At 33.1% G+C, this 16,201-nt stretch overlaps 1 protein-coding gene across 2 annotated transcripts in view; it reads left to right on the top strand.

Moving 5' to 3' along the window:
- The window catches only part of LOC126766652 (GATA-binding factor C), a 136,844-nt gene that overhangs the window by 115,022 nt on the left and 5,621 nt on the right, over window positions 1-16,201 (top strand). For both annotated transcript variants that reach the window (XM_050484406.1, XM_050484401.1), the window contains exon 6: window positions 4,024-4,167. In XM_050484406.1, the coding sequence (XP_050340363.1) occupies window positions 4,024-4,167 (144 nt within the window). The remainder of the gene's footprint in view (window positions 1-4,023; window positions 4,168-16,201) is intronic.

The raw sequence follows: 16,201 nt of genomic DNA, 5'->3' as shown, positions 1-16,201 counted from the left end.
CCAACAACTTTTTTTGACTTCACTATTGTTGTTGTTGTTGCGTATACGCTCTGTGGCGCGTTGTGTTCACTGTCTGCTATTGATCATGTTTGACGATGCACTTTTAATTGATGTTTTTTCAATCGCAGTTGCATGTTCAACGGTCAGCATATCACGGCTTGCGTCGCACTTGCCACCACCTGTTCCGGCAACGTTTTGAAGGTTGTGGCACACATAAAAACGTATATTTCTTTGTGAAGCGCATAAATTTCGCCACAAGCATTGTTGTTGTTGCCTGCTTTTCAGGCGTAACTACGACCCGTTGCACTGTGCCACTTGTGCCACATGCCTAACGAACTTGCCACAATTTTTGCTTACATAATTTTACACTTCAATTGAGGCAACAGCAAAAGCATTATACAGGCAATACAATTGCAGGCAACATACATACATATGCAACATGACTTGTCCGCAATCAGTTTTGGGGCAGCAACGGAAATCCACAAGCCGTTTAACTTTTTGCAAAATGTGCGAAAATCGAAATTAATTGCAACGCCCACAAGTGTACCTGTGTTTTGTGGGCAGATGTATGGTGGGGAAGCGCATGTGTTGCCACAAGTTTGTGGCTGTGTGTTAGTTTTTTTGTTGCACAAATAACTTGCCACAAAAGCGCTGACTTTTTTTAAGTTTTATAAGAAATATATACATACATATGTACATACGTATGTAAAGCGATGAACTGCTACACTTGCAGCTGCCACATCCTTGTTACCGCCAAATTAAGAAACGACTATTAACCGTTATACTACAAAAATCAGCAGCAAGCCGTAACACGCACATACAAACACACATGCAAATAAAGTTGTGAATACTAAATAAACCTACAATAATAAAAAATGCAGTTGTTATCCATGACCAAGACACACACACATGCATATGTATACATACATTTATAGCAATCACGTGCTTTTCTTTACAATTCGCATCAAACAGTATAAATTAAGTTGTTAACATGACAATTCGACAAAACTCTCTGGTCTCTGGTATTGATGTTGTTGACATTGTCACTGTTGTTGTTGTTGGTTTTGTTAACTTTTTTACCGTTTTGCCCATTAATAGCTGTTTGCGTCTTGCGACGTTGTTGCAACAAACTTCACACCTCTGCAACAAAATACGACACAACAACAACAACAACAGCGACAGCAAGACCAATAAAATAAAAGTGTAAAGCAAAATTAATGAAAATAACATTTTAATGCTAACAAGGTCCATTTTAATGAATTCGAAACACTAAGCAACATTACTACACCACAGTTCACTCTGCAACAACACCAACGCACTGCAATACATTCACTCTTATCCACCTATCCTGTCCACAGCAGCAGATTTCGCCAACTCCTCCATACTTGTCACACTGCTGAACACACCTACATAGCAACAAATACTCTCATATATACTCGTATGTGCTCTCTGGCGTGCGAGTTCGCGCGCCGATTACGATTGCATTGGTTGGGCATAAAATTAAGCGACAGGTCACACGAGTGTGCCTTTGCATGTTGCTTGTGTGCGTATGCATGTTTGTGTGTGCTTTTATGCACAAAAGATTAAAAAACACGATTTCATATTGATTTGTGTACAACGCATGCGAGCTCACACTTGTTGGTATTTATTTGAGAATGCGTCTTTTGGCATATTTTTGGTGTGCAAACGCTGGTCGACACACATACATATAATATATGTATATGTATAAACATTCAAATATATATTTATGTAGATATATGCAAGCTTCGAACATGCCGATATAGGCTTTGCAGAGTTCTTTTGAATTTTAAATATTTTGTATCACTTGCAGAGCAATGATGAAGCGAATTTAGAGGAAGCAGAGTTGCACAAAGTTTTTTTTTAATATTTTGTTAGTGGAAGCAGTGAGTTGCACAATTTAATTTTTTTTTTTTTTTTAATATTTTGTTATGTTGGTTAAGAATTATTCTGTGTTCATTGCAAGAGAAGCGAAAATATATAACGTTTTTTTTTTTGCATATTCCTTTTACAAATTGAAAGTGTTTTAAAATTTTGCGATTGGAAAGGAAAAAAATTTAAATAAAATTTTTTTTATTATTTACTATTTAATTTAAAAAAATTATAACGGTAAAAAAAAAAATTTATGTTTCTCCAAGGAAGATAGGCTTTGTTTTAAAGATATTTGTCTAATGTTTTTCTGTCATAAATTTTTAAGACGGTTTATGTTGGTTAACAATCCTTTTGCATTTTTTGTTTCAACGTAACCATATATGTACATAATGCGTGAAGCCCACGATAGGTGCCTTTACTTAGTCAAAGACATGAAATGTATGTATATAAGAAAGTTCAGAAATGCAATTTTTTGTAACATATTATCAAAACAGTGATTATTTTTTTTAAATATATGTATATTACATTCAAATTTTTTTTTCTAGAGATATTTATTTTAAATTTGTTTATGATATAGCCAACAATTTTTTTCCAACGCTGATTTTTATAACATATACTTTATGTAAAAATTTATGTATTTTTATGTAAAATTTTATTATTTTTCAATTTGAATTATTTGATTAGTAAAGCAAAAGTTGCAATTATTATTTTTTTATAAACAAAATATTATTAATTTTTATGTTCTCGTATATGACAGAAATGCAAAAATATTATCAGTGATTATTTTTTTTAAATTACATATAAAAAACAACGATAATATTTTTTTCGTCATCATAAATGTAAATGTAGGTATTTTTATGTAAAATTTTATTATTTTTCAATTTGAATTATTTGATTAGTAAAGCAAAAGTTGCAATTATTATTTTTTTTTATAAACAAAATATTATCAATTTTTAATTCTCGATGACGAAAAATATTATCATTACAATAAAAAACAACGATAATATTTTTTTTTGGGCGAGGTGCCAAACCCAGCTCACAAACCTGTTTCTCCTTCTCATTTTATCTCGCCTTAAAACGGATGTCTTTTGGCTATCCTGAAGATACTTGGTCTAAGACCGGAAGTCTTGAGCTGCTTAAGCCATATGTAAAGAATCGTTTCTGGCCACCCCCAAGTGAATGGTTCTCGTCTAGAACCGATTAATTAATTTTTTATGCATCATTTTTTAAACTATTTTTAATGAAAATTAATTACTGCGTTTAAAATATTATCAAACAAAACAAGGTGGACAAATTATAAAATAAATAAAAAATATTTCTATAACCATTAAAACTAAAAAAAATATTTTTTTTCTTTTTTGCAATCCTTAACATAACTATAAATTAATAATTGTTAATAAATATTTTCTACACCCACACATTTTAAATTTTTATAGAAAAAATAATGAATTTCATAAAATTGATTTTTTATATATTAAATTTTTGTATGGAACATTTTCATAATAAAAATGTATTAGTTAAATTAAAATATATCTTTAATATGAAGATGGATAAAAAAAATTTATTACAAAAAATAACAAAAAAATACTTAGAATGGTTCATAAAATTTTTCTGCAGTAAAAAAATTACAGAAATATGCATATTGAGAGTACCGAAGTCAAAAACTTAAAAGTTTTTAAAATTAAATATAGTAGTTATAAAACATTTTTAATTTCAAAAACTCTTAAGTTCGACTTTTTTCATATTTAAACAACAATACAAACAAATTAAGCATTGTTCGTATTTGCGATTCAGTAAAAATTCACTTAGAATTAAGCAAGTAAACAACTTCGTCATATAAAATTGTCATATGTATGTATATACACAAATGCATATGTACATATGTGTATGCCAACGTACATAACTAATTTCGTACGACTCCCTTGTGCAAATAAATAATACAGCGAATTGCTTAATCAACCACAATCGTGGTTTGTTGTGAGTTTCTTTCGCTTACGCAGCCACAGAAAATTACACAAAAACTTAATTTATAGCCAACAAAATAGACTTAACGATATAACCCTTTTGCTACAAACAAAACCCTCTAAAAAACACGCACTCACAAGCACTTTTACATTTGTCTTTCTCTTGCAGACACTACAGTCGTTACAAAGCGCCGCGAAGCGAGCGGGGACATCATGCGCGAATTGCAAAACCACAACGACAACACTTTGGCGGCGGAACGCCAGCGGCGAACCCGTGTGTAATGCCTGCGGACTCTACTACAAGTTGCATAATGTAAGTGCAGAAATCAAATTTATTTAAAAATAGTAAAACAGATAAGTTATAAATGACTTTTTACAAAAAGCTCAAACATATCTATGTAGTTGGCAACACTTTGTCGCATCCACACGCGCACACTGTCAACATAAATGACTTCCGCGCTTGATTTCCTGCAAAGCGAAAAGTTTATTTCCAACATTGGACATTTACGCTCTCGTGGGAGCTAAGTCCGTTACAAGTAGCTGCTAATACACTAAGCTAATCCGCGCCGCATATGCTTTCGACTGCATCAGTGCGCGCGGCGGCAATAAAAATGACAGCGCTCAGCCGCGGCAAGCACACAGGCGCCGTTACATGTGTTTATTAGTATGCTAATCCTGTCAGAATTTATTTGCCCAACAACGCTGAAATGCTAACAAATTCTCTAAAGTCACACGCCCAAACGCAGCGGAAGGGGGCTGCAATTCCGGTATCAGCGCCGGTTAGTGGTGCGGCACAGCGGGTGCGCTGATGATAGTTTAATGATATAAGCGTTTAAATCGTTTATAATGCCAATGGTAGTAACTACAAGCGCAACTACAAAAACAATGACAAAGCGACGAAATAAATCGCCAAAAAGTTTCACACATACACGTATATACGTTTGGGTAGCGGGAAGTCAAACTGTATGGCGTGGCGCGCTTAACCCTCGTTAAGTGCGGCAGCGATTTCACACACCATTTAGCGGGCAAGCTGGTATGTAGGTATGAGTGTATGTGCATTTTTGTTTGAAACCGATATTTGCGCTTTGGCACAGAAACACACACACGCATATATCTCATTGAGCTTTCCCACATATACATATGTATATGTACAAGTATACATGACTGTGTAGAGCAAGTGGCTGCGCTAACCCCAAATTTTGCGTTGCCTACGCGCTTTAGCTCTAACTGCAGGAAATCAAGTGCAGGGTAACGGAAATGTGATGAGATTAAAAGTGACACCCATACGCACGCACATGCCTACTATATACATACATATGTACATGCGCTTAGGGTTGCAGCGCTAAGATGAACACAGTGGCCAGCGTGCGTGCACGCCAGCGACCGGCGTGTGAAGTAAATCGCTTAAACGGAAATCAGATTTGCACTTAATTCAGGCGGGTGCAGTGCTCTTGTGGCAAACACAACAAACGTGGTCAGTCATTATATTCATATAACGGTACTCCGCCTACGTTGCGCAGTCAATCATGCGACCTTGCCGCAACCCTTGACGCTTTTGGCGTGGCGCTTAAACGTTTTGATGAATTGTTGATGATTATTTAAAGATGCTGTGCATTAAGTCGCATTGTTCTTGTTATTGTTGCTTTTTACGGCATGTATTTATATAAGTGTGTGTGTGCGTTTAATACCTTCTCCTATACAACGTTTGCTGTTTGACGATAAGATAAGCGGCGAACAACGGGCTGCCGCGTGCACCGTGCGGCCTGTGAAGATGCGATAAGCGGCGCGCGTTGGAAAATAAATGGGGAAGAAATCGCTTACCGGCTAAATTGGGGTAATTTATGTGTAATAGCATTGACTGCGCCGCATGCTGGTAGCGCTGCGGAGGTGTAGATGGCAGTGTTTGAGGTTTTTGTCGCGCCAATGATGTGGAAGCGAAATTCAATTTTCATAAAGTGGATAATGATGAAAATGCATATATTTTTCTTTTTTCTTTTTGAAACCGCTCATGAATGTTAAATGAGCATTTTAAAAACAAAAATACGCGTTAGTAGATACATATATACATGCTAGTACCTGCTTACGTCGCCGTTGTGTTAATAAGAAAAGCGCGAAAAAAACACGACAACAAACAGAAAGTTTTTCGCATCAGTGCACATTAAAAATTCATTAGCTGAAAAGAAAAACAAAACAAGAAATTAGTAGCAACAACCTACCAACAGCTTAGGGGTGGCTAAAAAGTTCGTTGAGTTATTACATGGCGCCATAAAAATTTCAGCAACCACTTTCGTGGTGAAAAAGTTTACAAGTGACATTTTTACATTTTTTTAGCTTTCACTTTTCCTATTTTTTACTTGCTTTTTGTAATTTCTTCTTCAATATTCTACCTGCCTACTGTTGGCTCTAAAGTGTTTTAAGTAAACATATGTACATATATGCTGAAGGCATTTTTATATTATTTTATTATTTTTTCATGATCATATTTGTTTGAATTTGAATTTTTTCTTTCTCACGGTTATCTAATTAATAATAATAAAAAATATTTGCGACTATTATTTTTTAAAATTATTTATAAAAATAATATAATAAATTTCTTAATTTTTCAATTATTCTTAGCAAAATTAAATAATTTTCTTAATTTTTCAACACTAAAAGCGCATCAAAAATTAAAATCTATATATGAAAAGTTTTTTACATAATTTTAATTTTTATACGATATAAAAAATCAGCACCTTAAAATAGTGAAACAATATTCTAAACTTTAACGACACTTCATTAGCTTTTCTACTTGCAAACACCTCACATGTCCATAAATCCCAACATTTGTTTTTTTTTCACCACAGCGCACAATTTAAAATAAATCAAACCAACACATAAATTCACACCCACAAACCGTATGCTCCATGTACAAGTACAGCAAGTGAGTAAGTGAGTAGCCAATAACTAACACCCATCGTCAATTCTCATACTTCATCGGCAACGCCATCAACGCTAAACCAATGTCCATTCGTTAGTTGATTCGTCGTTAAAGCCAACAACATCAAATGATGTCCAACATACTAATGACCACGCAAAGCGAAACTCACTGCACTCGTGTCGGCCATATGAGCACACGCGAGTGTGAGTGTTGTGTGAGTGCATTAGAACTGAATTATAACAGTGCGCTGCAGACGAGTGACTTCAGCAAACGGACATGCAAAAACATGTAGTGATAGATAAATAAATGCATAAACATATGCACATACATTTGTATGTATGGTGTATTTACATATGTATATGTTTATATGTGGGCATGTGTGACTAATAAGTTAGCAGGCAACAAAATTTCCATAAATCGCCAATCAGATTAGACATTAGACGTGTGAGCCCACACACAGCTGACAATTTACGAGCGCAAAAATGTACGCCCGCGCTACCGAAAGGGGGGAACGAATGCTAAGCGCTTATTTAAAAGGGTGCACGGATGTAATGTATACATATACATATACAAATACAAGTATTTATGTATTAATGTGTGGCTGTACACATTTTGATGCGAAACAGATGGATTGCTGCCGCCTGATATGCGCGAATACAAACAAAACGATAGCTAACATACATCTGCACATACATATATATTTTTGTAAGGAGAAACACAAGTGCAATTGAGGATAGGTGGCACAGCGGTGGCCCACCCATTTGCGCGCGCCAAAAGCATTGAGAGGCACACACACACACGAGCTCACGAGCTGCGAGTGAAATGTGTCGTTTGGTATTTGCTATGCTGCTGATTGGCATCTAATCAAGATGGGCTGGTGGCCAATTGAAAGGCAAGAAATAGTAGTTGGAAAAATGCATATATTTGAATATTTGCCACTTCTTCTGCGCATTTGATGTACACGCTGCGAGCGGCAAACTGCCAAACACTGCTCTCATATAAATTATATTTTTACATTGAAATATGTTCATCGCAAAAAACTGATAAGCCAAACACTTGTATGTAGGCATGTGCATTTTTATGTGCCTTGTATGTTAAATGTATGTGCACTGCTTTGTGTATAAAATTAAAGCAAATGCACATTTTGGTTGCATGTCACATCATTAAGGCAAAAAATGCGTTGGCTGCAAACCACCCAAATCGCCGCTCGGCTTGCCGCTGCAGCTTACGCTTTTTATTTGCGGGTTTTTTGTATGTATTTATATACATATGTTATAAGAATATATACAGACATGCATTTTGACTATTTTCAATTCCTGGCTAACATTTTCCGTTATTTTTGCAAATCAATTTTCAATCTGATAACGCGCATAGACAGTCTGCCGAAGTGCCAGAGGACACATTGTGCGGCAGTATATTTGGCTTTGATATTTATAAAGAGTATTCAGGAAGCAAACATTTCTTTATGTAATTTTAAATTTCTGGTAATTTAAATATATAGTCCAATGAATTTGTGGTTTTGCAGCCATATACGAAATATATATGTATGTAATATATATATGTATATAATAGTAGACATGTGCACATTGGTAGTCGAAAAAGTCTTTTCGTATATATACGTACATATGTACATACATATGTATGTATCCGTTCATAATATTCACAAACGAGCTTTTTTATGTACATTAGACTTAGCCAAAAACTAGCCTATCGTATTCATGGGTTAATGGGGACAGATGAAGAGTATTCCTCTAACGAAGAATTTTCAAAAGGTGTTGGTTCAAAGTTTTAGATTAATATAAAGGACACGTGAAAAATCTGTTTCTTATTTAAAATATTTGCCTTAACTTTTCAACCGTTTAAGATACAACTTTTTACATTTTTGTAGAACATATCAGTTCCTAAAAAAATTACCTCAGGGTTTTTTTTCTAATTTTAAAATGCATATTTTTAAAAACAAGATTTACATATGTACATACATATATACATAAATACTTATGTATATAACATTGACTTTTAAATTTTGTTTAACGTTTTTAAAGTCCAATCAATCCCGCTTTCGAATCCCGAAATTAGTAACCGACAATCTTATAATTTCAGGAAGTGGATGCTTTAAAAAATTTTCTTATGTTAATATCTAATATACATACATATGCATTAACCATTATTCCAGACGGCAGTCCCGTCAATCCAATCCCGAAAAATTTACATATCATTATTTTTACTTTTCGATAATTCTTCATTAATCCACTCAACTGCAATTAATATTTACAATTAATCCCGAAAACAGTCCCGACAATCCCGAAAATTATTAATTTAAAATTTTTTGTTGTTCAGTAATTCTTAATTACCGTAATTACAATTAATTCCGAAAGCAGTCCCGACAATCCCGAAAATTATAAATTTAATATTTTTTTGTTTTTTAGTAATTCTTAATTAATTCGTTCATCAGTTATACATACATATTAACAGTTAATACCGAAAGCAGTCCCGATGTCCCGAAAACTATTTATTTAAATTTTTTTCTTTTTTAGTAATTGGTCCCCATTTAAAATATTAACATTTAATTTACAATTAATCCCGAAATCAGTTCCAATAATCCCGAAATCGGTCCCGATAGTCCCGAAAATTGTGCAAATTACTATTTTTGTTTTTCAATCTTATTAAATCCGTGCATGATATCAGACAAACTAGCCAACGGAAAGTCATTTTTACAAAGCTAAGCACAGCTTTGAAGGCGCTCAGGTGTCCTTACGTTATGTGTAACATATGTACATATATGTATGTATGTATGGAGATATACATATATGTATATGTATATCCAAACATATAAATATGTATATGTGTAGGTGTTGTCATAAAATTTACACCTGTAAGCAATCAACCGTTAATAAATATAATACCTTTTCTGTTATTTTGAAGAAAAATAAACATATCATTTTATTGGATTATACACAACAACAATAAAAACAATGAGCATGAGATCCTTTTTCGTGTAATAATAGAAATTGAGAAAGAATGTGGAGATAAAAAAAAAATATCCGAACACCTTGCTGCCAAATTGATCTCCTGCTGCGCGACTGTCTCAAATAACTGTATATTTTTTGTGCACACGCAGCTCTTTTACGTGACATACACACCCATGCCGTACAAGGTATAGCTGTAAAAGGTATAAAGTGCTTATAACTTGTTTGAAAATGTTTTGCAGCAGAACGATCCTGTCTCACATGTCCTGTTGCGTTAGCGAGTGGCACACAGCTTGTCGGCGGCGACGGCGGCGGCGGCGGTGTGGTAGACGGTTACAATGGCGTCACAATGACAAACGATTATTATATCTAGTTATTGTCACAGTTGTTGGTGTTATTGGCCTACCTTGAGAAGATGAGGGTAGAGAGGCGTGCGTGCGGAGCATGTAAAAATCGTTGTAAAATAATATATACTGTATCCATACTATATGTATGTGTATGTGTGTATTGATAATGATCTGCACGGCTAATCACAGCGTGTTATTACAATTCGATATCCGATATTAGATATAAGAAATTGCCGAATATGCGGCGAAATGCGGCTTTAGAAAAATATCAACTTTTATGTATGTATGTATGTATGCGTAAATATCTATATTTGTAATTTTGAATAAATATTTTGCAAGCCCATACTTGACATTGACTGGTAAATAAGTGTATGAGTGTACCAAAAAATTAATTTTGGTTGGCGAATTGTCTGAGCAGATTTGGAGATTATGTCATTATTGCTTAGTGTAGCGGTAGCTCGGCGCTAAGCTACTTTTTTTCAAATAAATAATTCAAGCACTTTTTCAACTTCAATTAGTTTTCATTTCCCTTTTCTGCAAATTTTTGTCAATTAAATGGCCATGAAATCATTAATAAATATTAATTTCACAAAAACAAAAAATCCACTTAACACACAATCGATTTATTATTAGAGGATTTGCGTGCCTTTGCGCATGAGTAAGACCATACGAACGCCTACATACATATGTATGTACATACAAGTGTCTGTGAAAATAATTTCTTATTGACTTCATTCATTTCTATTGTACGAATAAGCTACTTAACTTAGCAGCTCACCATAGCAAGCGGCGCATGCTCATACTCCTAACGCCAACACCAGCGGGCGTGTAAAAAAGCAATCAACACAAATCTAGGGGAAAAACACCGCTATTTGTTAAGCAAATATTTAATTAAGCAACTTTTTTCTTTAAAAATATTTTTATTTTCTTTTAAGTTATGCGAAGGTCGCGCTCAATTAGCGCTGGTATAGCCAATTGTGTTGTTGCAACATGCGCGCTTACAAAGCGTTTATGGTAAATGTAGGATGCGCTGAACGCTGCTGAATGCCACCCAGTGACAACAGCAGTAGCGGCAACAACAACACGAGGCACTTAAGAAAACATTGCAGTAGCGCTTGTATATAAAACTGCCACTTGCCACTTGCTACACGCATAGACACATAGACACATACTGCATGCCGTCGCGTGCATGGCTGTCAAAAATTAACTTGACAGTCAACAGCTAACCGCCCGAGCCAACTACTAACCCAGCTATCGCACTCGATCAAGTCATCGAGCGGTCGCACTCCAGCTGCTGCTGCTGCACTGCTGTAGGCCTCCTGGTTGTTTGTTGTTGCTGTTGTTGTGTTCTCACTGCACTGCTTGCGCCATTTAATTTATGCATAAATCTTTTTGACGGCCTCAACTGTGTCGAACGCCATCACGCAGCCCGGCGTTGCGGCCTGCGGCAATCGGCAACAGATCTACTTTTGCGCCGCCGCATCGCATCGCAGAGCTTTAGGCTCTCATTTAGCTTATATGTAGCTGTTTATGTGTGTAACGTGCTGAACGATTAAGAATTCGCTTTAATTTATTAATGAGGCTGCATGCAATGCGCATCGCTGGCCGTCACTCGGGCGCATTGGCAAGCAAAATGAAGCTGCAATTTATGTCGACTTTGCTTGCAAATGTGTGTTTATGTGTGTGCGTATGGCAGAAATGTAGCGATCGGTAAATGAAGTGCAACCGTGGCTTGCTGACATAATGTTCGACAAATTAGCGCATTATTTATTTGTTGTTGTTGTATTGTAAATTTGTTGTTTCCAATAAAAAATCAAAAATATGCTTTTTTTTTGTTAAAATTAGCTTTGGTCTTCTTAGTTTTGCTTTTATGTCGACAATATTTGTTTATATGCTGTGAGCGACGCTTTCTGTCGTTCGTTTTGCTTTACAAAAGCACTTCTCACCCGAAGTAAAAAACACTTTTAATGGCAGGGTGATACATAAAGAATGAAGTGTTCTTTCTTTGTTCATTTTTCAGATATTTTTGATTTAGAGTTCCTGTTTTATGTTTGGACAATTTTCTTACTGCAAAGAAAAATACCTTTAACCTAAAATATCCGCGTTAGTGTTGTATCCGCCAATAAAGAGAACCGACACTATATTGGATACAATTTACAACCTTTAAAACTCAGCTTTTTTGCCAATCAACATAATATATTTTAGATTTTTTTAAATCGCCCATATCAACTTGCTTGAACTATATCCTTTCTTGTTCTTTAAACTACAAAATTTACAAGTACAAAAGCAATGTTTAAGGTTGAAACTTTTCACATGTCATTTTTTCTTTAAAGAGCTACTTATTTGTCAGAATCGCCGGTATCGGACATATATAGCATATAGCTGCCATAGAAACCTACCGAACGAGCTCAAGTTCTTGTATGAAAAACTTTTTTACTTGAGAAGATATCTTTACGAAATTCAACACAGATTATTATCGAAAGTAGCGCTACAATATTCCAATAAATTGTTAAGATCAGATACCTATAGCATATAGCTGCCATAGAAACTGACTAATCGAACTCAAGTCCTTGTATGAAAAACTTGTTCTTTTGATAGGATATCTATTCAAAATTTGACGGAAATTGTTTCTAAAGGCATCGCTACAATCGCCAAAAAGAATTCATCGGATCAGACTACTATAGCATATAGCTGCCATAAAAAGTGAACGATCGAGCTCGACTCCTTATATGAAAAACTTTTTAATTTCAGAAGATATCTTTACAAAATTTAGCACAGATTATTATCTAAAGTAACGCTACAATATTCCAATAAATTGTTAAGATCAGACACCTATAGCATATAGCTGCCATAGAAAATGACCGATAAAAATAAAGAAAACGATCTTTTTGTAACCTTTTCTGTTCTGAATAGATGCACCTGTTGAAAATATTTAAGCCTCGAAATATATAAGTGTAAATTTGCATAATTTTTTCATTAACTAAATGCTTCTGAAGCTAATTCTACAAACGTTTAACCCTTAATCTTGCTAACAATCATTAAGCGCACATTATTTTTAGCTCAAGACACAACTTTCTTATCAATGTTAATGAAAAAATTTATCATAAAAATATATTAGCATATGTATATGCTTTACACGATTCATCTATAAATGTATGTGCCCTCACATGTAGAGTGCATTTCTCCATCGCCCTCATCTTCGTGCCGTACAAGAAATCGCGTGTAAATTACTTACAAATTACTTAAAAGCGTTAATGATAGCATACACGTTAAAAAAGGCGGGCGAAAAAATTAAGCAAAGCAAAAAAATGCAGTGAACATAAAAACAAACACGAAACTGTAGCATAACAGCGTAACATAATAGCTAATAACATTAGTGCATTAATGGTGGAAAAAATTGAGTGTTGATGGCAAGGAAAAGCATGCTGAATTGCAGCAACAAACAGCTGGTAGCCAAAGAATCTTAGCCAATATTGCTTTTACTCAATCTTCCAAATGCGTGAATACACTTACGCATACTCACACAACAACTTATACCATATATCTATGTGTTTGTGTGTATTTGAGCTCTTCCAGTAATCCGCTCTTCAGTTTACCGCTTGATCTTCGCATTGTTTGAGCAGAAAATTGTAGCAATTTCAACTGTCAACGCGTCAAGCGAAAACATATACACACAAACACTTAAGCGTAAACATGTATATACATTTACCGCCACTCCTGCTGATCCTGCCGCAGATTTTGCCACATATATGCACAACAGCAGCCCACTTAGCGTCGAAGCCTCGCTCGGCGATCGACGATCGGCGTGCCTCAGCTCGCCCATATACGCGCAACTACTTCTGAAAGAGAGTATCAATTACCCAAACAATTATTTACCTTTTCACAAATCTCTTTCGCTTTTTATTGCAACAATGAGCGGGGCAACAATGCGCACAATACAACAAAGCCGTGCCGCTGAAGAGCCCCTAATAATTGTCATCATCCGAGCAGCGGCATGCGGCAAGCAGTCCATTTGTTGCGTATATGCAGCTACTGCTGCTGGTAATGGTGCGGAAGTAGGGAGCAACTATTACTTATTTCCTGCCCCTGCCACTCAAGGGGCTCGATGGGCGACTTATGTAAATGATACTTTGATATTTTTCGGATTCCACTTTTATTTCGATTTTTCTGTAGTTTTCTCTTGTACTCCGTTGTATACAATTTATTTGCGACTGAGTGATAGTCTTCAACTACAACAACAACCAAAGACTTTACATAATTTTTGTTGCTTGTTTACTGTGTATTAGTTACAAAGCAAATTGCCGCGTTGGCTGCGAAATTGTTGCCATTTGAAAGAGAATTATTGAAAAGTAGTTGAAATGCATAGTGCTAGTTGTTGTTGGTTTTGCTATTGTTGTTGTTGTATAAGAAATTTGTGCCATTTGAAAAATATTGCAACGATGCATGTTGTTGCTCACTGCAATGCTATGCAGTAGCTTTACATAAATTACAACAACGTATGTAAATACGAGCAGAAATTCAGCTGGGTTGCTTGTTAGTACAGCAGCAACAACAATTGCTCAAATACTCAAATGCAGAGTTGTGAAATAGTTGGGGTTTTGTAAAACCATTGCGTTGCACTGTGGAGCAAGTGCTATAAAACTTATTTTGCAAAAAAAAACTGAATTTCATAAACTGAAAATGTTTTAATTTTTAGTAAATTGTTTGTTATTTTTTTTTTTTTGAGTACGGATTTCATAAACTTAAAAATATTAAATTTTTAATTTTTAAAATTATGTTTAAATTTTTATTTTTTACATATAAACTGCAAAATATTTTAATTCTTAAAATTTAAATTAAAACAAAGATTTAATTTCTACTGATTTATTTTATTTTAATTTAACTTTAATTTTTTTTTTAATTTTAATTATTTTTTTTTAATCTTAAAAAAATAACTTTATCAAAATTTGAATTGAAAAATATTTTAGTTTTTTAAATTTAAATTAAAACAAAATTAATATATATTTTTCAATTTTTGATTTTTTTAAATATGTTAATTATGAATTGATTTTTTTTTAATTTTTAATTTCTATTAGTTTATTTTTGTTTTTTTTTTAATTTTAAAACAATTTTTTTATATGTTATATTAATTTTTTTTAATCTTAAAAAAAAACTTTATCAAAATTTGAATTGAAAAATAGTTTAATTTTTAAATTTAAATTAAAACAAAACTAAAAAAATATGTACATATGTATGTAATCCACCTACATACATATATACATACGAATATAGATGTATGTATATACTATATATATGTACATATGTATATATGTACATATTTTTTTAATTTTTATTTTTTTTTAATTTGTTCATTCTGCATTGGATTTATTTTAATTTTTTAAATATCTATTAGATTATTTTTATTTTTTCAATTATAAATATTTTTTTTTTTTAATTTTTTTTAATCTTTAATCTTTTTTTGATCATAAAAAAAGCTTTATCAAAATTTGAATAGAAAATATTTTAATTTTTTAAATTTTAATTAAAACAAAAAATATTTTAGTTTCTAATAATTTTATTTTTACTTTTTTTAATATAAATTTTTTTAAACCAAAATAGGTTTTAACTTTAATTACATTTTTTTTATTTTTTTAATTTGGATTTCAAAATTTTATATTTCAAACAATTTGTTTAATTTAAAGAATTAAAATTTTCAAATCAAATTTAAAAAATTAAAAAAAAAATAAAGACTTAAAAATAAATTTAATTTTCGCCTTTTATTTTAACCTTTTAAATTTATTTTTAAGTTTTTATTTATTTTTTAACTTTTTAAATTTGTTTTGAAAATTTTCATTTTTTAAATTAAAACAAAAAATATTTAATTTCCATTATTTTATTTTTAATTTTGTTTTTATTTAAATTAACTTTTTTTAATCTTTGCAAAATATAAATTTGTTATGCAATTAAATTATTAAAATTATTTTTTGAGAACAAATCTCGTTTAACTAAAAAGAAATAAATAATTTTTTCAAAATTCTCTCGATCAGTTCAATTTTTCATAATTTTTGAAGCTAGTGTTATAGTGAAGTAACTTGAAATGTTTTCTTAAATAATACTGATAGTCGAATATAACAATTA

The sequence above is a fragment of the Bactrocera neohumeralis genome, chromosome 2 (genome assembly GCF_024586455.1).
Source record: "Bactrocera neohumeralis isolate Rockhampton chromosome 2, APGP_CSIRO_Bneo_wtdbg2-racon-allhic-juicebox.fasta_v2, whole genome shotgun sequence".
Taxonomy (NCBI): Eukaryota; Metazoa; Arthropoda; class Insecta; order Diptera; family Tephritidae; genus Bactrocera; species Bactrocera neohumeralis.
This window is presented reverse-complemented; position numbering and strand designations above follow the sequence as displayed.